The sequence below is a fragment of the Ctenopharyngodon idella genome, chromosome 22, assembly GCF_019924925.1.
Source record: "Ctenopharyngodon idella isolate HZGC_01 chromosome 22, HZGC01, whole genome shotgun sequence".
Taxonomy (NCBI): Eukaryota; Metazoa; Chordata; class Actinopteri; order Cypriniformes; family Xenocyprididae; genus Ctenopharyngodon; species Ctenopharyngodon idella.
The window spans coordinates 3,991,759-4,016,854 of record NC_067241.1 but is presented as its reverse complement, the minus strand read 5'-3'; the positions used below and the strand labels follow the sequence as shown (position 1 = coordinate 4,016,854).

The 25,096-nt window shown below is 37.0% G+C and overlaps 1 protein-coding gene across 1 annotated transcript in view; it reads left to right on the top strand.

Annotated features, from left to right (window-relative positions):
• The first annotated feature begins 243 nt into the window (after positions 1-243).
• bmp7b (bone morphogenetic protein 7b) overlaps positions 244-25,096 on the top strand; it is a 65,802-nt gene continuing 40,949 nt past the window's right edge. The window contains exon 1 of the mRNA XM_051879949.1: positions 244-887. Coding sequence (XP_051735909.1) covers positions 488-887 — 400 coding nt within the window. The 5' untranslated portion in view covers positions 244-487. The remainder of the gene's footprint in view (positions 888-25,096) is intronic.

Sequence of the window (25,096 nt, the reverse complement as noted above, 5' to 3'; positions counted from 1 at the left end):
ACAGCTAATAGCAGCATTATAATTCACTCTCCTTGACATGTTGCAAAAAAATATATCTGTAGCTACACGGCGAAACGCGCGTCAGGGCAACGTGTTGTCGCCACAGGTGCATTTCTGAAAATGGGCATCCATGAAGCGCGTAAGCAACCACCACACATCATCACAGACAAGCATCTCTGGAGATAACCCTGCCGTTATCAGTCGCCTGCGTTCTCATACCTCCCACTCTCCGTTTTGTTAGCGGAGTTTATGCGTCTCCGCTTCGCTCCTCCTCCTCCTCCAGTTTGCCATCTGTATTCGGAATCCTCATCGCGTCTGCAGGTTGAAGAAACGCAACAGGTTATAAGTGCGTTAATGAATCTGAGAGTGTTCTTTAGTGGGCGAAATGTGGGAACAAAATAACTAATTATACCAGCGATAACGTTTCAGTCATCACCTATTTGGATTGGCTCATTTATTTGCGTGAAACTCTGCGCGAAAGTTCATCATGGTTTCATTGCTGGATTTAAGCGCTCTTGTTCTGTTGCTCGTGTGGGGATACTGCGTCCTGGCAGACACGGTCTTTACAAACTTTACTCTGGACAACGAGGTCCACTCTAGTTTCATCCACCGGCGCTTGAAGAGCCAGGAGCGCCGAGAGATGCAGCGGGAGATCCTGTCAATCCTCGGGTTACCGCACCGGCCGCGGCCGCACCTCCACGGCAAGCACAACGCCGCGCCGATGTTCATGCTGGATCTGTACAATGCCATGTCCACTGAGGGAGACGATGAGGGCTTCTCGTACCCGTACAAGCCCGTTTTCACCACTCAGGGACCGCCAATCGCGACTCTTCAGGACAACAACTTTCTGAACGACGCGGACATGGTCATGAGTTTTGTTAATCTAGGTAAGATCGTCACGCGCGCACTGACAGTTCTGGGATGTCAAATGACACATTTGAACCCTCTTTAGATTATCCTAGGTTACCGCACCCACCTGTGATTCTTATACTGAAACCATTAAAAATCCATGTTTACAGTGCAAATGGTGTAGGCTACATAACCGGTCTTATTTGGCTACAATGCGTAATGATAATGATAATAATTGAACATTGATGGAGTTTCATCATTTGAGTAAAAAGAAGCACTAAAGAACACAACTTTGACAAAAAGTGTCTATTTAATGAACTTTATTGCAAGGCTCTCTGGAATAGCTACTTGATTCTGACTGGTGAACTGATCATTCAAATATTTTTGTTTATAAAACGGATAGTTCTAGATCAGGCCATGCAGCTGTGTTATATTCACATTATAGTGGACAGCTATGAGGCGAAACACCTGTTCACCAGTCACAGCATTCTATTATGTCAGGGACTATATCTTCTAGCGGATGGAGGCCCCTTCATGAATTTGTTTACTAAAACAGCCTGGCCACAATATTTATATCTAGTAATCGTTTGATAGAATAAGTAAGACCGTATGACCATGCTAAGGTTACTTACTATGATGGAAATAATAATGAAAGTGTTTTAGGAGAAAATCACATCCAGGGGCCTTCAGTCCCATTGCACCCTATTATTGAGAACAGCATGTGAGGTAAATCTTAGATAAACCACATATTTTGGAGTGAAACTTGATACTTTTACAAGAAACAATATAAAGCTGCATAACTCTGAAAATGTTTGTTTAGATGTTCTTGACAAAGAGCTTGTCATAAAGTCTGATTCCAATAGCACAACTGATGCGGTACTTATTTTGGAAGACAAAAAAAACGACTATGAAATTGCAGAGCTTAAATGTGAAACATCATGATGGGCAATAGAATTCTATTCTATCTGATAGCCCGTTCAAATAATAGCACTTTTTAAGTCAAAACATATTAAAACATTTACTCAGATTGATCCTCTGTCTCTTCATGTTTTTGGCATTGACAGGAAAGACCTGCCACAGAAATCAGATAATAACAGGGCTGAGTGAATAATAACAGACCAAAGAGTGGGGATTCCCCCCCTCCCCCCCAGAGAGTCTTAGATATTTTATTTGTTCCTGGGCCAAATAGCATGCATAGTTCTCTCCTCCATTGTTTGTTTGATTTTATTAGGCCACTTATCTGCGGAAAGTCTTAACCTTGGCGCGATTTCCAAGCCCCTAATGCTGGTGAACTCAAACCTATATTTGCATTGTGTGTTTTGGGCAGTGATAATAAAGCGCTGTCACATTCCCAAGCGTCTGCTGTCTCAGCGCCAGCTGTGTCCTCTGCTAATATTCAGGTGTTCAGGGTTGGCTGTCTGGGAGCTTAATGGTCTCTTTATCTTCAGTTTTTTTTTCTCTGCAGTAATGATATCAGCTGACAGAAGCACAAGTGTTTTGCTAAGTGCAAAGTACGTCTCATGACTCGTTTGCTCAACTGCAGTGAGGAAGCCTATGGGGCCGCTCACACATATTCTTGCATTCAAAAGTGACAGTGAACAAAAATGACCATAGTAACCATAGTTTCTGCCAATAACATTTATTGTTGCTACTGTAAAACTATGATACGTAATATATACATAGTGTTCAGAATATTTCTGTTACTTTGATTAATGTCTTTTTTTTTTTTTTTACCATGGTAGCTATGGTTCCACTCTTTTATTATAAAAACAGTAACTGTAATAATAACTCTGGTATTTTGGCAACACATCTTGTGTGAACGCTCCCATGGTCACCATTCAAGTAGCTTTTAGTCATCCACCTTTACACCTCCACCTAAAGTGTAATCTTTGACACCGCCTAACTGAGCGTTTCATGGGAACCTGGCTTGTCTTATCAGCGAGCCTGTTATAGTTTCCTCATTAAAGCGTCATCATCTGTACGCAAGCACAACACTGCCATGCAAAGTGTGATTTATTGTCTGATAAAAGCAATTATGTTGTTAAGGGTGTGATTTGTATCACAGTTTATTGGCAAAATGGGTTGGATGTAATAGTTTAGTGATGATCTGAATTCCTCTTAAAGTCACTATGAAATCAAATTGGACAATTCTTCTTTTTTTTTTTTTTTTTATGGAATACCACAGTATTTATTACAAATTATTTATCCGTGCACATCATATATATATATATATATATATATATATATTTTTTTTTTTTCATGTGGCCTCGTAATATTTTATCAAAATAACTTCCCCTTCCTCTTGCAGTGAAATCTCTTCTCTGATGGTGTGTTTACTGATGTGAGGGCAGGGCAACCTGTCACTCACATGAGATCCACCAATAGCAAACCACAACCATCCAATCAATTCCCCATAGACAAAATCAAGTCCCGCCCTACATTTTTTCTTGTTCGAGAAGCGTTTCACTCGGATATGCGTCACAATAGGCAAGAAAAGACTATTGCAACTTCTGTTTCATGCCAATTTTACACTATAAAGCCATGTTGCCCTCCATGCCTTTCTTTATTCGTAGAACGCAACATATATTTTGTATATACAATATTAAAAAAAGAGAGATTAAAAAAAAAAAAAAAAAAAAAATTCATGCAGGTTTCGAATGAAATGAGGATATGTAAATGAGGACAGAATTCTAAAATTTGGATGAAGTATCCCTTTAAATGCTGATCAAGAATTAAAAATACTTTTTTTTAGTATAATTAAAAGAATGATTAATCTGAAAATGACTAACATGTGTGTGAATGTGAGTGTATGAATACAGGGAGGGAGGTGACAGTGTTTCTTATTCTGAAATGTGTAATTATCCAGAGGACTGCTGTATTGTGCCTATTTTGGACAAGCACTGACACAGATGGATTTGACCACAGAGGCTTGCAGTATCAAGGGCCTCTCTTTATTTCTGCTCAGCTTTCTCTCTTCCCGAGGAGAGACATCAGCTTTAAATGAAACAACCTGCTGTAGCCGCTCTGTTCAACCAAGCCAAATTGCCACAGCACACCTTTTATATTGAATAAGCTACAATGTCAACAGAGACTTTCCCCTTGTGCCTTTTGCAGAAAGAATGTGCAGATATGTATATATTTACTTAATTTTCACAATGGGTTACATAGTTGCTGTATTGCATTAGGTCCAGAGAACATGCATGGATGCCATACGATACAAGTGTTTTGCTTCTTTCACTGAATCTGCGATCCATAAACCTGACAGTCAATCATAACAAAGATGTTTTACGTAAGCAAAATGAACAAGGGAAAAAAAAAGTTCACAGAGAAACCATATGTGATCCAGTAACATCTAAAGAATTTTTTAATGTTTCCTGGAATTGGATTTTCCACAAATCCGATAAAATTATGAAATTCCCAATTTTTTAATTTATCCTTTCAGTTAAGAAAACATCCTGGACTCTGTTGTAGCTTGCAAAGTTTTATTCTTCAATCAAAAACCTTCTTCAGTCATTTTCCTAAAAGAAAAAGAAAGAAAGAATAAATAAATAAACAGAGCACATGTTAATTGGATGCATCTTGCTCATGTGCCCTTATACAGTAGCTTGTCTGATTATCTGTGCCATGGCTTTGCTAAAACAAATGCATGTCTTCATGATGCAGTTGCAGCATGTTCACTGTGAGAGAAAAGCTGCTTTGTGAGCTCTGTGCCTGAACCTCATGATTTGATCAGACTTATTGAATCTTTTCAGAGCCATTTTGAGAAAAGGCGAGCGATTTGCAATTATATACAAATGCCTTGTTTCAGAAGCAACAGAAATGCCAGTATCTGTATCTTTGCTTCCTTAGTACCAAGCCAGTCAGTGAGGCAGCGTTTTTGTATAAATGCCATCGTGTCTAATGGTCTAGAATGAATTCTAACTCTTTACATTTAACTGAACACATATTTACTGTTTACAATTCCTTCTTTTTTTCCTCTGAAGAAATGGATTCATCTCAGCAGGAAACTTTCTCAGAACTTTGTCTAATGTTCTGGCAAGGTCCTCTCGAAGTTATGAGCAAACATTCTTCTAGTAACATTTATAGAGTGCATTGTTAGTACCTGTTCACTTTTTCAGCGGCGTTGGATCCATTTATTTCTCCCATAGGGATAGTCTTTGTTAAAGCTTTATAAGCCATGAACCAAGCCAGCTGGTGAATCACAACATTACAAACAAAAAAAGTATTTAAAAATCAGACAAAAATACAAAGATACTAGACTGTGTACTTAACGGCTGTAGTGAGAGAAAGAACTACAATACCATGATGCATTGCGAACAGCATAATCAAATTAAAAACAATGGAGAAATATAAAACTACTTATATATATATAAACCTCACTCCTCTGATCTCAAGAGATGCTCTAGCGACTGACGCTAGAGGTTGCAGCCTTTAGCCTCATTAGAGCATTCGACTCCCACGCCGGAGACCCAGTTTCGAGGCCCGCGCAGAGTGGGGCGAGTAGGACCTGGGTGAGGGGTTACATTGGTGCCGTGACCCGGATGGGAGTGAGGTTTAGGGGGGTGAGTGTAACGGAGGCCAGCTAGTAGTCGCTGTGCGAGTAAACCTCAGTCCTCTGATCTCAAGAGATGCTCTTGCGACTGACGCTAGAGGTTGCAGCCTTTAGCCTCCTCGTTAGAGTGTCCGACTCCCACGGCGGAGACCCAGGTTTGAGGCCTGCGCAGAGTGGGGCGAGTACGACCTGGGTAGAGGGGTTACATATATATATATATATATATATATATATATATATATATATATATATATATATATATATATATATGTGTGTATATATATATATATATATATATATTATATTTATATTATATTATTTTAGTTTAAATAATGCTGGTTAATGGCTTTAACAGAAGCAAATACTATCAATTAACAACCTTGTAGCTCACAGTAGGGCTGTCTTTAAAAGTGTCTAATTTATCATAATAATTAAAAATTATTTTCCCATTACCACAAAAATGTTATTTTATACATCATTCACTGAAGGATTTTTTTCTGAAGGTTTTAGTTGGACGTTCATCTATTTTTTTTTTTTTTTTTAAATGTTACATTCAAAAGTAACGTTATCATGTTGGTTGAAAAATGATACAGTGGAATGTTCCCTTAATGTTTGCATAACTGACATTTTTAAAACATTTTAAGTTTTACAACTTTTCAGACAGCATTTTCAGATGAAGCAACCTAAGTGTTTCTCATATATGACTGAAAGAAAGTATACTTCTTGCGCCCTCCATCTTGATTATTCGTACACTTTCCTTCTGAAAGAAGCTGGGTGGCATTCGCCCCTTCTAAAATATTATGACAACAGTTGTGGATCTGATTTCACAGATACTCCTCTGAAGCACAGTGGAGGTCCGCTGAACGACAGGCTCTAAAGAAGCTTTGTTTGAAATGGCCAGACCCTCTTTATACCTGAAATGTTTCATAAGTCTGGGGCACAATTTACGACAGACATGTGGGTATCTCATTGCTCCAAGAGAATGAATCTTTTTTCGTCTGTCAAATGAAGTGTGTTTCAATCCAGTGCAGGTGTGACTCACTAAAACTGTTTGTACTGTAGTAGCACTGGAGGCAAAGGATTTGTACTTGACATTCAGAGTTTTATAGGGCCAGCTGTTTCTGAGTTATGTATGTGACTTGAATAATATTTAAGATTTGTTGCCTTTTGATGATATTCAATTTGTCTACCCTTGTGAAAAAGAAATGTGCTTAATTGTATTGAATGTGCACTTGTAGTGTACTTCAATTCTTAAAAGTATATATATATATATTTAAAGAAAAAAAAAAAAACTAATTGTAGATAATGTTATATTAATGAAATAAAATGCCACTTAAGTGTACTTAAAGCGAGTTCACTTATATGACTATATTTCTTAACACACTTAAGTATACTTTTTAAAAGTGAACTTCTGATATAAAAGTATATTTTAATTTGCCTTAAATGCTTGTCAGTAAATTCAGCAGTACACTATAACTAGGGGTGTGATGATACACATAGCTCACGAGACAAGACGATACATGATATTTGGGTTTATGAGATGAGATGATATTTTAACCCTATTTTTAAGAAATCTTCAATAATGAAATATATCAGGTGCTTTTTGAAATGGTTTAACTAATCTAGGGCTGTCACTAACAATTATTTTGGTAATCGAGTAATCAGTCGATTATTTTGACAATCGAGTAATTGATAATATTGTTTGTGGTAATAAAAATAGACCTAAGTGAACAATAGCCTTTAAAATGACTTAAAATACATATAAAATAACAATGAGGCAATAATAATTGGTTCAAATAAAGTATCAAAAGCAAGTAATCATATGGTTTTATTGAACAACACAGTTAAAATACATAATGTAAACTTATGTACATTACAAATTATAATAAATGTCTGTAGAGGGCGCCAACGGCCTGGTGATTGTTGTTGTTACACTTTACAGCATGATTAAATCCTTATTTAATACTGGCCAAACAACATTTGCTTCAAATCTCCATTTATCTTTAATATGTGGCCACTTCTTTACGATAGAAATGCTACAGCACTGTAATTTCTTAACATGTGGACATCAAAACATGCAAACTCAGAGTGAGGGTTTAAACTTTTATTTTGAAATCGCGATAAACAGTTTGCATATTTAGACACATATTGATGTATTCTCCTGTGTTGGCATAGGTTTATTTGGAAAATTTGAGCGCGGAACGCAAGTCCTCCAGTAATGGGCCCGTTTTGGCCGTGATTGGGCTAATTTGATTAGCAATTGGGCAGGTTTTTTTTGCAGACCTGGCAACCCTGATTATGACTTGCTTTTTTTCTGCAGAACACAAAAGAAGATATTTTAAGAAATGTATCATTGTTTTGTTTAATATTATTTTATTTTGTTTAATGTTTTATACATACATTGAATGTAAATGGGGTCCAATGTTTTTTTTTTTTTTCTTCTTTTTTTTTTTTGGACAAAGAGTTGAACCATTCTTCAAAATATCTTCTTTGTGTTCTTTGTGCAGAAGAAAGGAAGTCATACAAATTTGGAACAACATTAATAAATGTTGACAGAATTTTAATTTTGGGGTAACTATCCCTTTAAGTATGCAAATCTTCCTACTGAAGTTTTAATCAGAGTATTTTAATATTCATTATAATATTAAGTATGTCTCCCAGCTCTAGTTGTGTCAGTCAGATATGTTGTGTCATTTGAGTGCCCATTAAAGGGCCTGCGTCTTGTTAGGTTTAGTGATAACATAGATGTTACTATGTGCGATGTGTAGAGTAAGTGGGTTGGTCACTGATTTGTTTGGACCCCGGGGCACAGGACCTTTTGTCTCTGAGTCACCTTAGTAAAAATCCCAGCTGTGTAAATGGCTTACGGCATGTATGTAAAATGTAAATGCAACACGCCGCACGCAACACGAGTCAACACTGCAGATGGCGTGTGAACACTCCAGGGATCTAGAACATGCTTTTCAGTGTGTGAAATATAGGTTACTACTCAGATAAAAGCACATAAAGGAGGGATATCTCAACTTGATGACTGTTTAGGCTGCTGTTTTCCGAATGTTTTCCAAGTACCTCAAAGGACAAAACATTTTTTTAAAAAATGGTCTAAACATCTTGGATGATGCATTCTTTACGTCTTTTGAATTTTGTGTGATCAATAACGATCTACTGGTAAAAAAAAAAAAAAAAAAAATAGTAAAGATTATAAGCTATAGTGTCTTTAGTGTCCCTTGTGAAAAAGAAACTTTTAAAATATACTTAAAGAATGTACTTAAGTATCAACTGAATGTAATGTTTTCAGACACTTCATGTTAATAGCAATTAAATGAAAATGTATTATAGTTCAAATTTATATGCAATTAGTTGAACTTAAGAGTGCTTTTTGACCCACTTAAGTACATCTTTATATGTAATTACATAATTATTAGTCTGTTGAAATATGGTTAAAGTGTACTGCTAAATGTACCGACAAGCATTTATAGTAAACTAAAATATAATTTAATGTCATTTTTATTGATATTATTTTATTTTATTACTTGTCATGTATTTTAAATATATTTTTAATTACACATTTGTAATGATGTTGAAATTTAGTACATTAAAAATATATTAAAAATATTAAATGTCCAGTATCAAATATTTGCTTTACTATGTTAATCAACACATCAAAATAAGTATACTTCTTTAAAAGATTATTAAAAGAATTATTTAAAATGTACTTTAAAATTTTGAATTTTAGAAATTATTACAAAGTGCACTTTTTAAAAGTGTACTTAATTGTGTTGTGAAACAATCATGAAAGTGTACTCTTTTTAAGTACACCTAAGGAGCCTTTTATTTCATTAATATTACAGAATATTGTCTGCAAGTACAGCTTTTTAAAAATATATATATATTTAAAGATTTGAAGTAAGTGTACATTTCATACAATTAAGTGCACTTTTTTTTTTTTAACAAAGGTTCACATATTCATGAGCAGAGCAGATATCAATGTTGTCTTTAATTGAGTCAGACCACTTTGTAGTTCATTCCTTTAAAGTCAGAGTTACATTTTTAGATGAGGTGTCCCTATCCTAGCGTGTCAGGACACATACAGACGTGTCCAAAGGCAGAACTATAATTCTGGCCACTCCAATATTCTCTGAGGATTCATTGTCTCTTTTCACCTAATGTGGAAGCCAAGCAGCAAAAAAACATGAGAATGAGGCACTGGAGGCAAAGATGTGCAGGAAATGACAAATGAGAGAGAGAGCTAAAGGAGGTGAGGGCTTCTGAGTAGGACGGAGTGGAAGAAGGACCTGTTGTGTAGTCATTTCTCTTTATGTTTTGTTGCTTCCTTTGTTGTGACAGCCCATATTCTGGTCTACATCTTTGTGGCTATAAACAAGCGCAGACAACACTTTGTTTTTATATAGGGTCACTGGAACACAGCACTTTTTAGGACAAATATATAGAATATGAAGGTCTGTTTCGAATCTTAGTGAGCTGCCTTACATTCTACTGCTTACATCTAAGGCAGAATCCTAACTGCATTGGATCCACATCAGTCATTGATTTGGAACAATCTGCATCTGCAGTAGATCCCAAATAGCACCCCTCACCTGTGGGAGACTCGACTCACAATTGATTCCAATAGTTTAATGTTAGCATGTTGCTAAGCTAACAGTGCAATTGTACTTCAGTTTTGATGTGAACGCTTAGCGTATACATACAGCCAAACTCATAGCCTTTCAAAGTATACACCATTTGATAGTGTATGCAATAACTGGTGGACAAATGCCAAAAATGGTCTTATTAATGGGAGATATGAGGGTCCGTGGCTCTACCATTAGAGAAAGCGTAACGGCTAACTTGGATCACGTGTGCCTTGATAACCAATCACATTACAGCCTTGACGTCATTGAATCGTCGAAGAGTTATGCGACAGTCAATCACTGTCTGCGGATACCATATGAATGAGAAGTGCTGTTATCTGAATCATACCTGTCGCACAATTGTCCGTGACTTCTCTTATAAAACAGTTTTTTTTTTTTTTTTTTTTGTAAACTCTAAAAATAGATCAATCCAAAACTAATGTTTAAGAGCCGATGGGCTGTTGATTCAATAAATGATCGGCCGTTTTCCCACAAAAGCAGTTTATTCAGCAGAGTGCCTCTCCTCCATTGACACCCATTCAAAAAAAAAAAAAAAAGCCTCTGGTCTTCTTCCCTATGTGTCGCAATGTTAGGAGGCATTACACTTTTTTTGCAAGCCTTGCAGGCTATCCTACAAGTGGCGTTTGCACATGCACACTAGAAAATTTCATTCTTGTCCAGTGTCTGCACTATTTCTCTGCAGGAGTCATGAGTGATAGAAATGTCTTTGTACTCTAACTAGAGTTGTGGGTATCTTTTAACCATCTCGCACAAGTGCTCATTACTGCGGGCATCTTTTGTTGTTTTGTCTCCAGTAGTTGTTCTTGTTGTCTTATCCGTTTCTTTTTGGACTGTGAAACAATGGCTGGGCCTGAATGTTCTCAGGACATTCAGAACGTGTTTTAAAAATGTTTTTTTCTTGGTTACATGAACATTAAGGGAACATTCCATTTTATCTTTTTGCAAACATCATGAGAATGTTACTTTTGAATGTTCTCTGAACAATCTGTAACAAGTTGTAACATTTAAAAAAAAAATGTTAGACGAACATCCAAATAAACCCTTTCAGAAAAGAAAAAAAACATTCCACGAATGATGTATAAATAATGTTTTTGTGCTAACGTTTTGAGAACATTATTAAAGACCATGACTTTGAATGAATGTTTTATTAACGTTACTAGAAGAAAGTTTACTCAACTTAAATAAGAACGTTCCCTGTTAGCTGTTAGAGTGTGCATCTGATCAATCAGCAGATGTACAGTACACACTATGTAGATGATGAAAGTATTTAAATTAATTATATATATATTAAAATAATGTAACTCTAATTTCAATTAAAATGCTAAAATACACAAAATCAAGATAACCCAAATTTGTCATAGAAATACCTCTCAGAATATTATGTTGGCCTTCAAGTCAAAAGATCCACTGCTCTAAACAAAAAACAAACAAACAAAATTCAAATAAAACACTTCAGGGAACTACAACATGTTTTTCAGTGTGTCAAATGCTGAGATTTCTTCTGAAAACAGTACGCTAGATTACTCGACTAATCACGTTAAGAAGTTAAAGGAAATTGTACCTACTGTAAATTGTATTTACAGGTGCTACAAGGTACAGTTAACCAAAAAATTAAAAATGTCTGCTCACCTTCATTTCTTGAAACATGCTTGAATGAACAAATATTGCCTAAAATAGTCAATTTTTAATTATATTAAACTACTTTTAACAGTACCTTTTCTGTTTCAAATAAATTATAAGTAGGCTATATTTGGTCAAAACACAATTAATTATAATTAATGATGAAAATTAGATCTTAGCCAAAATAATGTAGACTATCTTATAAGGCAATCACAGTGATGTTGCCTACATTTTGAAACTTTTTTCAATTCGGGTGTGCATCTATGTTTAGGAATGGAACAAGAATTTTCCTTTGACCTACAGTGTCTCAAAAGACAGGTGCATTTTAACAGTTTAGTCAAAATCAAGACTTCCAGCAGGAGTTAGTCCTGATGATTTAATGAAAATCTCATCCATTATGAATTAGACTGCATCTCTCTGTGATGCTCAGACTTCCACCAGTCTGAGAGTAAGATGGAGAGGGGTGAAATGAGTTTGACCTGACCTGACCCCTGCCGTTAGCTCAAACACACCCCAACACTTTCCACACATCGGCTGACCCCGTGCTGAGAGTCCCGTCGGGGGAGGAAATGGCCTGTCTGCTACCTGCCATGGGAAAGAGACGTCATTACCCCATCATTTTTTTTATGGGTCTGTTTTCCGTCTCTCAGCCTCACTAATGTGCTATTTAGAGTATTAGTCATAGCTCGCTCTCATGCAAGTGGAATCTCAGATAGACAGATAGATAGATAGATAGATAGATAGATAGATAGATAGATAGATAGATGAGAGGGAGGGAGAGAGGGAGGAAGAAAGGCTTAATATACCATACTTGTGTGGAGGATTGTTAGCTATTAGGCCTCTAATAGATTCCTCTTCTTTTAATAGGTCACATTTACATCACAGTCTTTGGAAGATTCGTAAAATAAAACAGAGCTCCTGGCATCATGAGCCACACTTCGAAACATGCTGAATAAAGGTGAACTTGTGTTTTACCATTAATACTTAGCAGATGTTTAGAAGAAACAGACAAAGGTGATGAAGAAATGCACAAAAAGTACATAAAGCAATCAAAAGGATAGTTCACACAAAAAAATTAAAACCGTCATCTGCTGATTCACTGACTCACTCTCATGTCACGAAACATGTACAGGTTACTATGTTTTTTAAATATCATTTTCAAAGAAAACGACTCTTTACGTCATGTGGTGTAACCATCATATAAAGAGTAATAACATATTTTCCTTACACCTATACATTTGAGTGATAAAATCTTAATAATAATACAAATCATAATAAATATTTTTAAAAGGTTTAAGTTTTGGTGGAGTCGCACCACATGACTTTTTACAACCTACGATTTGAGTTTTTTTTCCTCATGGTTCTGCATGACTTTAGAAATATTAAGAATCGGTGAGCCAAAATATTAATCATAACAATATAAATTAAAGCTAAAAGCAGCGATGAAAGGGCCCTCACACCCGGGCTCACCGCCATCTGTTGGCATTAGTAAAACAGCGAACAGTGGGTGACATGCATGTAAGTGAGTAATTTCAGGAGAATTATGGCAAAGTCATTTTAAGGTGCCAAACTTCCTTCTGCCAACAGGTGGCGCTATGACTGTAACTGAATATTGGCATGTAGATGTCTTCAGGCCAGGACTCTTATCAAACATGTGAAGTTTGAGTCAGATCAGACATTATATGCCCGAGTTACAACAACTTCCTGTTTCATGGCGAAACATCAAAATTTGTCAGGCCGCCACGGACACACCCTTCAACGAAAACTCTAGATCTTCGCAATTTAACGTCACAAAGGCCTTTAGATTAGACTGACCAAATGTGATTTTGATCTGATTAAAGCTCTAGGAGGAGTTCGTTAAAGTACAACGTCTGGAAATGGCAAAAACTGCACAAATTTTGCAAAGAAAATTCAAAATATCTGACTTCCTGTTGGTGAGCATTTTAATGAGCTTTTTTTTCCCCCTCATTATATCAGGACAGTTGTATTACTCTGACATTTTCAACTTTATTACTCAGAAATCACATGATCATCATAAAAGATGTGTATTCAAGTCATTGTATGAATGAATTACATGCATTTTTAGATAAATTAGCAGCCTTTTCACTCTGCTACATGACAGTTTTCCTTTTTTGAGTGAACTGTCCCTTTAACCTTTTGTTGTGAATCTCCTGAGGTTTTGTGAATGCAGACGCGTGTCTGTGTATTTGTGTGTGTGTGTGTGTGTATCAGTGAGCCTCTCGTTAGTGCACAAACTCTCTGGAGTCTCACTATAACAGTGGTTAATACTCATGGAAGTTACTTTCTGCTTCACACACACACACACACACATGCACACAGATCTCTGGGGACACTCATGGGCTCATGGCTGGCAGTCAGTTTGTAATGTTTTATAGGGACTAGGTAATCAGAAGCCTTGTTGGGAAGCATGATGTAATAGGTAAATTTGTTAGGATTAGCAATGTGTCATTAAAAGGCATCTGACTCAATGCATATTCACAAGTAGACTCATCATACCATTGTTTTGCTATGTTTTACATGGCATGCTTGCGTCTTGGAAGAATAAACTTGTATTTATCATTTTCCCTGGACTATTAACAATTTCTGTCATGGAAAATATTCAGGGGGGACTCTAGGATTTCAGCACAAAGGGAGCCTTAGTTCTTGAACATGAGCTGATGTGGTATGCAAGATGTCACAAGTTTGAATCTCAACTTGAATGACAGTTGTTTTTTAATAAACAAATTACGGCATCTGTTTTTTGCATGTTGTAGTTGTTTGCAGCTGTCGTCATTTACTCATCCTCAAGCTGTTTTAAACCCATTTGACTTTCTTGCGTGGGCCACAAAAGGAGATGTGTTGCAGAAAAGCTGTTCTTTTCCACACACTGTTGAGCTTCAAAAGGTTCAAGACTTCTTAAGCAATATTATGACAGATTTCTGAGGAGAGGGCTGAACTGATTTATGTAAAATCTTCCCCTCCATTGAATGATTTGCTTGGACTTTTTTTTGTGATACATTTACGGTGCTTTTTTGTCCTTTTTTGAGCTTTTTGGGTCATTCTGCTAAAGGTTTCTTTTTGTGTCCCACAAATAAAAGAAAGTCAGGCATGTTTGGAACATCATGAGGGTGAGCAAATGATGACAGAAGTTTAATTTTCATTTTGAACTACCCCTTTAAAGGTCTGGGCTTGTAACCAAACCCTTGTGAAAAAGGAAGTGCACTTATAGTATCTTAAATATATATATATATAATAGTACATTTTAAAGTGCTATTTTAGAGGTTGTGTTAACGGTCTGTTGTGATTGGTCTACTCTGATCTGATTGGTCAGATGGCCCAGTCTATTGTGATTGGTTTACTCTGCTCTGATTGGTCAGATTGCCCAGTCTGGGGCACGTTCAAGCTCAATCCGGTGCGCAACGTTTTGCTACGGTTTCCGGGTTGAACGACATGTTTCCTGGAAACGGTGTGCAACGAGGTTTAAGTTACGTTTTCTCTTGTTTGGTGGGTGTGTCAAAAATGTTAGTCCAATCAGCAGCAACATGTATATAAACCATGCGCTATTAAAGAGACAGCTCGCACAATGGGTGATTAATGTAACATAAAAATACTATACATATTTATACATTTTGCTATTGTATTGTAAAGTGACACTTTCATAAACTTTTCTATACTCCTCTGATTATATAATGGTAAATATTACAATATCATAGCACAACAACAGTGATCAGCAATAATGATAAGCCTAATACTCAAAATAAAAATAATAAGGTCATATCTCATAACACAGTGTCGGAGAAGTGGATTATCCTTCACCTGAAATGTTTGTCTTTTCATCATGAAATGCAAGGCAAATGTTGGATCACAATAATTAGGAACCACAGTTTCCACAAATCCCTTCACTCGATTGGGATGTTCTCTTTTATTCTGGACGGCAAGGGCAGTGACTGTAACATCGAGCGTATTTTGCAGTATTAAACACGTATTTATACCGATTTCATCAGGCTCTGAAAATTCTTCAAAAAGAACACAAAGAATGGCCTTCTCAGCTGCCATAGTTGCAACTCATGCGTCATCAGAACAGGGTGTTCAACGCACCACCGTTTCTGTTTAAAAAACGTTTTGCAACGTTTTGTCGGGGCTGAACGCAGCCCTGTTGTGGTTGGTCTACTCTGCTCTGATTGGTCAGATTGCCCAGTCTGTTGTGATTGGCCTACTCTGCTCTGATTGGTCAGATGGCCCAGGCTGTGTTCAGCCCCGACAAAATGTTGCAAAACGTTTCAACAACTACATCATCATGTTGATATGCTATATAAAACTGTTACGACAAACATGTCTTCTAATATCTTCAATTGTTGCGTATACCAAGCTGCAGCGGACACATTTGTAAACGACTTTACTTGGACCCATTGTGCGAGCTGTCTCTTTAATACTGCGTGGTTTATATACATGTTGCTGCTGATTAGGCTGACATTTTTGACACACCCACCAAACAAGAGAAAACGTATCTTAAACCTCGTTGCACACCGTTTAAACATGTCGTTCAATCCGGAAACCATAGCAAAACGTTGCGCACCGGTTTGAGCTTGAACGTGCCCCCAGTCTACTCTGCTCTGATTGGTCAGATGGCCCAGTCTGTGGTAATTGCTCCACTGCTTACAGCTGAAACAAAACAGACATATTTAGTTCAGTATCTACTTATGTGTCTCTAAAGTTCTATAGCAGGACAAACCACTGACACTAAAATGTAGGACACTTTCAGCACAGAATCATGTGTGACCATTTATTTGTGATTTTCCATTCTATAAGATCAGAAATGTTTTAATACAACCCTACCAGACAAAACTGTAAAATGTGTCACTTTGATATCATGTCAGTCAAAAGCAGCCATTTCAGTCTTCCCCAGTCACCTGGCTCAATGTGTACTAATAAATGTTCAGTGCAACCGTGAGATGGTCAGTTAGAGTATAGCTGTTGTTGCTAAAACATTAAGCAGAGTGCCTTCCTTTTAGTGGCGGTCTTATTCCTTTCTTCTTTGTGCCCCTTTTCCATGTCTTTCTGTTCTTTCTCTGTCTCTGGCTCTGTGGAAGGGCCTTCCTAGCATTCCTGCTCTCAGCGGGCTGCCCTTGGGACACTGCCAGAGGTTAATACAGATGTTTCTGTGCATCTGCTGGCCAAAGCAGCTGTACGGGAACTTTATCTGCTCAAAGTCCAAACACACACACACACACATACTTACCCCCCACCTCCTTCTGTCCCTGTATCCACACACACACACACACACACACACACACACACACACACACACACACACACGGAGGTTTGTTTTTGTGAATTGTGGGGACATTCCATAGGTGTAATGGTTTTTATACTGACATGGGGTAATGTCCTCATAAGTCACTCTCTCCTTGTAATACCTATGTCATACCCATGTCATTATACAAATTTGTGTCCTGATATGTCAAATAAATGCATGCGCGCACACACACACACACACACACACACACACACACACACCCACCCTCACTTGCTGCACTTCTTTTCCAACACTCTTTTCCAAGCATACAAACTGTAGGTCTAGACATGTCAGTTCCTTCTGTGAAGGATTGTGTTTGCTGGTTGTTGATTTGACTGGTGCAGATGGACAAGTCTTGGAAGTTATTTCAAACGATAGAGAGTGAGTGAGAGGAAGATTACCTCTTATTAAGAGAAAATTTTCCCATCGGCCTGCCTTGGCAACAAATAAAAGGGAAGTTTTTGACAGAATTTGTTTCCTCTTGTTGAGTTTGATTAGTACTCTTGCCTTGACATGTTGTCTTGTGTAACTGAAGTGTTACTTTTCTGCCACTTAGAGATCACGATTGCTGCTTTCTATATTCAAAGCTGCACCCTGTAACTTTTTTTGGTCAAAATGAACAAAATTGAAATAATGAGTCAATACACCATCAATCTGTCTTCCAAAAAGTGTTTTTGTCTTACCCTGATTCACTATGGTAAGCCCATTAAAGTGTTTATATTTTAGACCCATCTGGATGGTTTTCGTGAAATTGTGTACTTTGACGCATGTCTGGTGTGGGTGTGGCAGAGGTTAGTTGTCACAATGAGTGAGAAAGGTTGACATGGAGCAGCTAAATCTCCAACCTTTAGGGAATCACCTGTTTAAAAAAAAAAAAAAAAAAAAAAAAAAAAAACACTGAACAGAGGAGAGTGTGCTGGCAAACAAGAGGCCGTGACAGAGCTTGTAATAAAACAAGAATCAACATTGGCTTGGCATTTCGGAGATGGCGAGAACTGAGGGATTTTTAATGTTGTAAAAGTGACATGGAGATGATGGTGTTTTTATTACTCAACAGGTGAGTAAGGTATTTTATTGAAGCAGAAAAACAAACGTAATGTCTGCACATTGATATAACTGCTCCATAAAAGTATTTATTGCAATGTTTCGACCATCAGTGCCTGACGAAGACCTGATGGTTGAAACGTTGCAATAAATACTTTTATGAAGCAGTTATATCAGTGTGCAGACATTACGTTTGTTTTTTGCTTCAGTTTGTCTCCTTTGTCCTGCACCTGAGCCCTGTTTGGGGAATGTGCACACATTTTTTTGTATTTTTGACTTTAATTTATTTAAGGTACAGATAAATTGCCATATGTAGCTCTCTAACAGAGTTAGAGTCACACAGAGCCGAAGCACAACCAAAACAATGTTCTTCCACAAAATGCATGCAAAGTTTTGTAACTGTTAGAGGGCCAGACATTACATAGTGTACCTTTAATTTCTTTTTTTGCATTTGTTTTATCACTTTTTTTTTTGGTTTTTCTTTGTCCTTTTCTCTTTTTGATGGGATAAAGCTTAACCTGCCCATTGTTCTTGGTGCGAGTGCAGTTCCCCGCCTGTCCCATCTGCACACAGCTCCAGAGCATCAACATTGTGTAACATTGTTACAGAGAAGCAGGCCACAGATCTTGCTGTGCTGGGAAATATCAGACAAAGTGCAACAAAAGATTCCTCAGCTGTTTTCTTTAGTCCATTCAACACAATATAAAACTATAAGAAGAATCTGAAGAGCAAATTCAAGGAATGTCAGTGCATTGATGTCAATTTCCAGTTACTTTAAAAGCTTAACAGTCTCTTTAAAGGAATAGTTCACCCCAAAATGAAAAATAATTGTCATTATTTACTTACCCTCATGCCGTTGCTGTCACACACTGGCTGTAGTAACACACACAATGAAGAAGATGAAGATCCAAGACAGTCTTTAATAGTATCCACAGGTCAATCCTAACAGAGGCAGGCAAGCAAACACAACCATAACATTGACAAGACCTTACAACACTGAACTGAAACAAGGGAACTTAAATACACAAGTAAATGAACATAATTAAAGACACACACCTGAACTGAATAATGAATCATATTAGTGTCCATGACAACAGATTAGACAGTGCAAAACAAACACGAAGTTCAAAGAACGGGAAACTGTGACAGTTGCAAAGTTAAAATGATAAAATATAACAGAATACTAGAACACAGTCTTATGTTCAATGAAATGGAAATAAAACAAACAGTTAACAATTAACTTTTTAACACACAATTAAAACACACGCACGCACGCACGCACGCACGCACGCACACACACACACACACACACACACACACACACACACACACAAACACTCTTCACAGCTGAGAGGCAGAGAGCCAGAGATAAAGGATGTATTAGTAGCACTGTTTTGTCCTCCTTGAACTGATGCCAAACCAAACCCTGAGATCCACACTTCATTTGGAAGAATATAACTTTTTAAAATGAAAAGCTTCTACAAAGAAAAAATTTGTTATACTATCACCTCAAGAAACATGAGAATATACTAGAAAAAAGATAATTTGTTAAAAATAATCCCCTAAAAAACCCTAACCAACGTTCCCGTGTGACATGTTGTGACAGAGTGTCCATATATTTGCATGTATTCCTGCATGTGTGTGTATAAACAGGATCGTCTTGTACACAGAACGCCATAATGCATCACAGGATGTTAGCACATGCTATGAGCCAAATAAAATCCCATTACTGTACAGCCGAGCAATAACTGCGAGGCATCATTTATGAGAACCTGAAATGTGTGTCAAATTAGTCTGAAAAATGAATACGGCAAATATTACATCAGTTTATTAAGGAAATGCTTAAACCGCAGGCAGCTTGGAGCTAAACAGGATTCTTTCATTAATTCACTAAGAGTTTCTGGATCTAATTAAACTAAATAAACAACAGTGCAACAGTACAATCAAAACACACTGTGATGTGTGTGATGGGGCCTCTGCTAATGCAGATTGTTCTTTATTTTCCGTTTCTGTGTTAGCAAACATTATTGATTGTACAATTGTATGCATATTAAAAAAAGACAAGATGAGAAAGGTGTATATTGGTGGTCTCTGGGCGATGTTTTGGTCTCAGAAAAACACCTGCTGGTTTATAGCTTGTAATTATTCATTCATTCAGAGCTTGAAAGATCTGCAAGGTGTTTGACTGAAGTGATTTCAGTGGCTGTGGCCAGGACGTCTTATCTTCTCTGCTGATATTAACTCGCTGTTCAGCATACTGAGCATCTCTATATCTCTGCCACTTAAAGGGTTAGTTCACCCAAAAATGAAAATTATCCCATCATTTCAAGCTTCCAAGTTTTATAATGGGAATGAATGTTACCCTAGATTTTGAAGCCCAAAAAAAAGCACATCCATCCATCATAAAAGTAATCCATACGCCTCCTGGGGGTTAATAAAGGCCTTCTGAAGTGAAGCGATGCATTTTTGTAAGAAAAATATCCATACTTACAATTTATAAACTGTAATCACTAGCTTTTCGTCCGTGCGTTCACGACGTATGACATAGTTCCTTTTCTCTTATATCAAAATCCTCTGACATTTTTCTTTAAAACTTCTCATTTTAGACTTCTAATTTGAGACCGCCGTTTTGTTTTGCTTCTCCATTCGTAAATTCTCACCTGAGCTTACGCTACGCCTTCGTCATACGACCTACGTTATACGTGGGGTCAGAAGTCACTCTTCCGCCGGAACTCATCTTTTTAGTGAACATGAGGACGGCCGATATTTTTCTTACAAAAATGCTTAGCTTCGCTTTGGAAGGTCTTTATTAACCCCCTGGAGCCGTATGGATTACTATTATGAGAACTGAATGCGCTTTTTTGGGCTTCAAAATCTAGGGTACCATTCACTACCATTATAAAGCTTGGAAAAGCCAGGATATTTTTTTAATATAACTCTGATTGTGTTCGGCTGAAAGAAGAAAGTCATATACATCTAGAATGGCTTGAGGGTGAGTAAATCATGGGATAATTTTCATTTTTTGGTGAACTAACCCTTTAACACCTGTCACAAAGCAAATGGGATCACAGATGATCTTTCTTTGATTATCTATATTGTCTATAACATGAATCTCAAATGTTTTGGGCCTAGTATATCATGTGTCTTAATATATTTGTAATTACACATTTGAAAAAATGGTTGGCTCTTTGTAGCTCTTCACCATTTACAAGTTGCCGGCTTAGGGTGCTGACCCACCAAAGACTGTCCGATAGAAACGAAACGAAGATGCACTTCATTTCTGGGAATAACCAATTTATTGTCACCACTCAACAGACTGGTTTGTGTTTTGGTTGTGGTTGTGTTTTTCTATAAATTAAAAACAGTAACATAAACATGAATATGCATGATAATAATAATGATGAATTACAACAATTAAACATATCGGCAATAACACAGCACAATAAGATTAAACATGAACATTAAATCACAAAAGATTTAAAACAAATATAATATTATGTGCAGCTTTGATATTATGTTTGATATTATGTGCAAGTGCACAGCTATAACCTGACACCTTGTTAGCGCTGCGGAGCTTGTATGGCACCACTCTAATTGGGCTATGAACGCGCATGCGTGTTTACAACAATTCTCCCATTAAATGAATAGAAATACAGCGAACTTTGCTTCAAACAGGAACATAAAATGTAATAATATCAACAAGTGTATCTCTGGCACTGAATAATAAAGATATGTATACAAACATACGAACTAGAGGGTTACAAGCACGCTTATGAATACACACATACATATGCACATCACTTTACATCACGGGATTAATAACTCGTTTACAAGAGCAAATTAGTTTCAAAGCCGCTATAGAGTTAAAGGGTTAGTTCACCCAAAAATGAAAATAATGTCATTTATTACTCACCCTCATGCCGTTCCACACCCGTAAGACCTTCGTTAATCTCCGGAACACAAATTAAGATATTTTTGTTGAAATCTGATGGCTCAGTGAGGCCTCCATAGCCAGCAATGACATTTCCTCTCTCAAGATCCATTAATGTACTAAAAACATATTTAAATCAGTTCATGTGAGTACAGTGGTTCAATATTAATATTATAAAGCGACGAGAATATTTTTGGTGCGCCAAAAAAACAAAATAACGACTTATATAGTGATGGCTGATTTCAAAACACTGCTTCAGGAAGCTCTGGAGCGTTATGAATCAGCGTGTCGAATCTTCGTGGGGCCTTAATAGAGACAGGTTAGAGTGACAGGAAACGATAGCCTTTTTTACAACATAAGTAATGATGAAGTTGCAATTTAGTACATTTAAAATATATTAACTTTAAATGTAATATTGAATAACACATTTACAGTTAAAATGATAAACAATGTGTCCTTCTTACTGTTAGGGTTAGTATCAGGGTTTGGTTTAGGGTTAGTTGCATGTAATTATGCATAATTATACTGTTATTACTACTGTAAGTACATGTAACGTCTAAGTCAAGTCAAGTTGAGCTTTATTGCCATTCCGCTACATGTGGTGACATACAGTGGAACAAAATGTCGTGCCTCACAGGACCACGGTGCTACATAAATACAGACAGTATAAACCTATACACAACTAACACTGTACAATAAAGTGTTACCACAAGTACTTTACATGAGCTAGTCAACATGCCTAGTGTACTTCTTTCAGTTCAATTCAACGGCAGAGTCTAACATACAGCTCTGCAAGAGGGACAAACAAGAGAAGAATGTAACATGGAGACCTTGAAGGACAGGATGGAGAGAAGCTGAGAAAGAAAGAGTGAGGGATGGAGAAGTTTTCAGGTGTCCTGCTGAGAAGAGGAAGAACACAGGTTGGGGCTACGGGTGTGAAGGCGGCTGATGTGCATGTGCACTAATCTGTTGTGTCACTGCGGCCTCTCCTCTCATCCTGCCTCAGAGGTGTCAACCTACTGAAACGTGTCACACTTTGACAAGGCCCTTTTTTGCCCCACCTGCTCCCCGTGATCCCACAATGCTTTGCTACAAATTAACCACAAGGGCTGTGTTTAACTCCACTTTTAGACATACACTTGCAAACTTCCCTAAATACGTCCTCTCTGGGGAATCCCCACCGCCATTTTGAAATGCATTCAACTTTGTCAAGTGGGCGAGGAAAGTTTATTTGGACAGACCCTTGACCCCTCGATTTTGACAGAGGGAGCGAGTCTACTGAATATATACACTTCAAGCAGATCCCTAGACCACAATGCAACACGACTGTGATGTCACAACAGATCGCACTTAATTTACCCCCACCCCACACAACTCGAGTGTATGATATTGGAGTTATTTTGATATTTAACAGCATAATATTTGTATCTACCTTAAGCTGACTGTTTTTTACACAGTTAAAGTTTATTGTATTGTTATAATTTTCATTTGTGCAATTTTCTCCAACCGCCCAAGGATACATACAGGCCTAAAAAATGGTATGTAAAACAAATTCATAAAGAAAAATTTAAACACATTGCATTTAAACACATTGCAAGGGTTCCACCAGTAGTGGGCGCTCATGCAACATAAGCAATGGAGGGAAGTTAGCAAGGGAAGGGCCATAAAAAATGGACGCAGCCATAGAATGTCACATAGTTTACTTGTAAGTTAAGAAAAGTTAAAACTCTTGACTTTAAATAGATTAAATGTTTGAAATTAATTACTCATTACCAATCTGTATAATAGCTTTGCTATTTTCAATAATTACACTACCGTTCAGAAGTTTGGGGTCGGTAAGATTTTTCCGTCACACTTTAGTTTTCTCACTATTAACTAACTATAACTATGACTTTTGCCTCAATAAACTCCTAATTACTGCTTATTAAAGGGTTAGTTCACCCAAAAATGAAAATAATGTCATTTATTACTCATGCTGTTTCACACCCGTAAGACCTTCGTTAATCTTCGGAACGCAAATTAAGATATTTTTGTTGAAATCCAATGGCTCAGTGAGGCCTACATAGCCAGCAATGACATTTCCTCTCTCAAGTTCCATTAATGTACTAAAAACATATTTAAATCAGTTCATGTGAGTACAGTGGTTCAATATTAATATTATATTATGAATCAGCAGTTCGGAGCGCCAAAGTCACGTGATTTCAGCAGTTTGGTGGTTTGACACGCGATCCGAATCATGATTCGACACAAAAGATTCATAACGCTCCGAAGCTTCATGAAGCAGTGTTTTGAAATCGGCCATCACTATATCATTATCACATCATTATCACTATTATCATTATCACTATGTCATTATTTTGTTTTTTTGGTGCACCAAAAATATTCTCGTCGCTTTATAATATTAATATTGAACCACTGTACTCACATGAACTGATTTAAATATGTTTTTAGTACATTAATGGATCTTGAGAGAGGAAATGTCATTGCTGGCTATGCAGGCCTCACTGAGCCATCAGATTTCAACAAAAATATCTTAATTTGTGTTCTGAAGATGAACGAAGGTCTTACGGGTATGGAACGGCATGAGGGTGAGTAATAAATGACATTATTTTCATTTTAGGGTGAACTAACCCTTTAATAGTTAGTAAGGTAGTTGTTAAGTTTAGGTATTGGGTAGGATTAAAGGGATTTTTCACCCAAAAATGAAAATTCTGTCATCATTTACTTATGTCGTTTCAAACCTATAAGATTTTCGTTCATCTTCGGAACACAAATGAAGATCTTTTTGATGAAATCTGAGAGATTTCTGTCACTCCATTGACAGCTACGCAACACTTGACACTTCACATATAAACATTGATCAGCGAACATAAAAAGAAGCTCAACCAAACCTGCTTGATGCGCGAGAACAATCCTCATTGGTTCTTGAGGAAGCTGTCTATGAAGGGACAAAAAGCTCTCAGATTTCATCAAAAATATCTTCATTTGTGTTCCAAAGATGAATGAAAGTCTTATGAGTTTGGAACGACATGAGGGTGAGTAATTAATGACAGAATTTTCATTTTTGGGTGAACTAACCCTTTAAGGGATGTAGAATATGGTCATGCAGAATAAGGCATTATTATGTGCTTTATAAGTATTAATAAACAGTA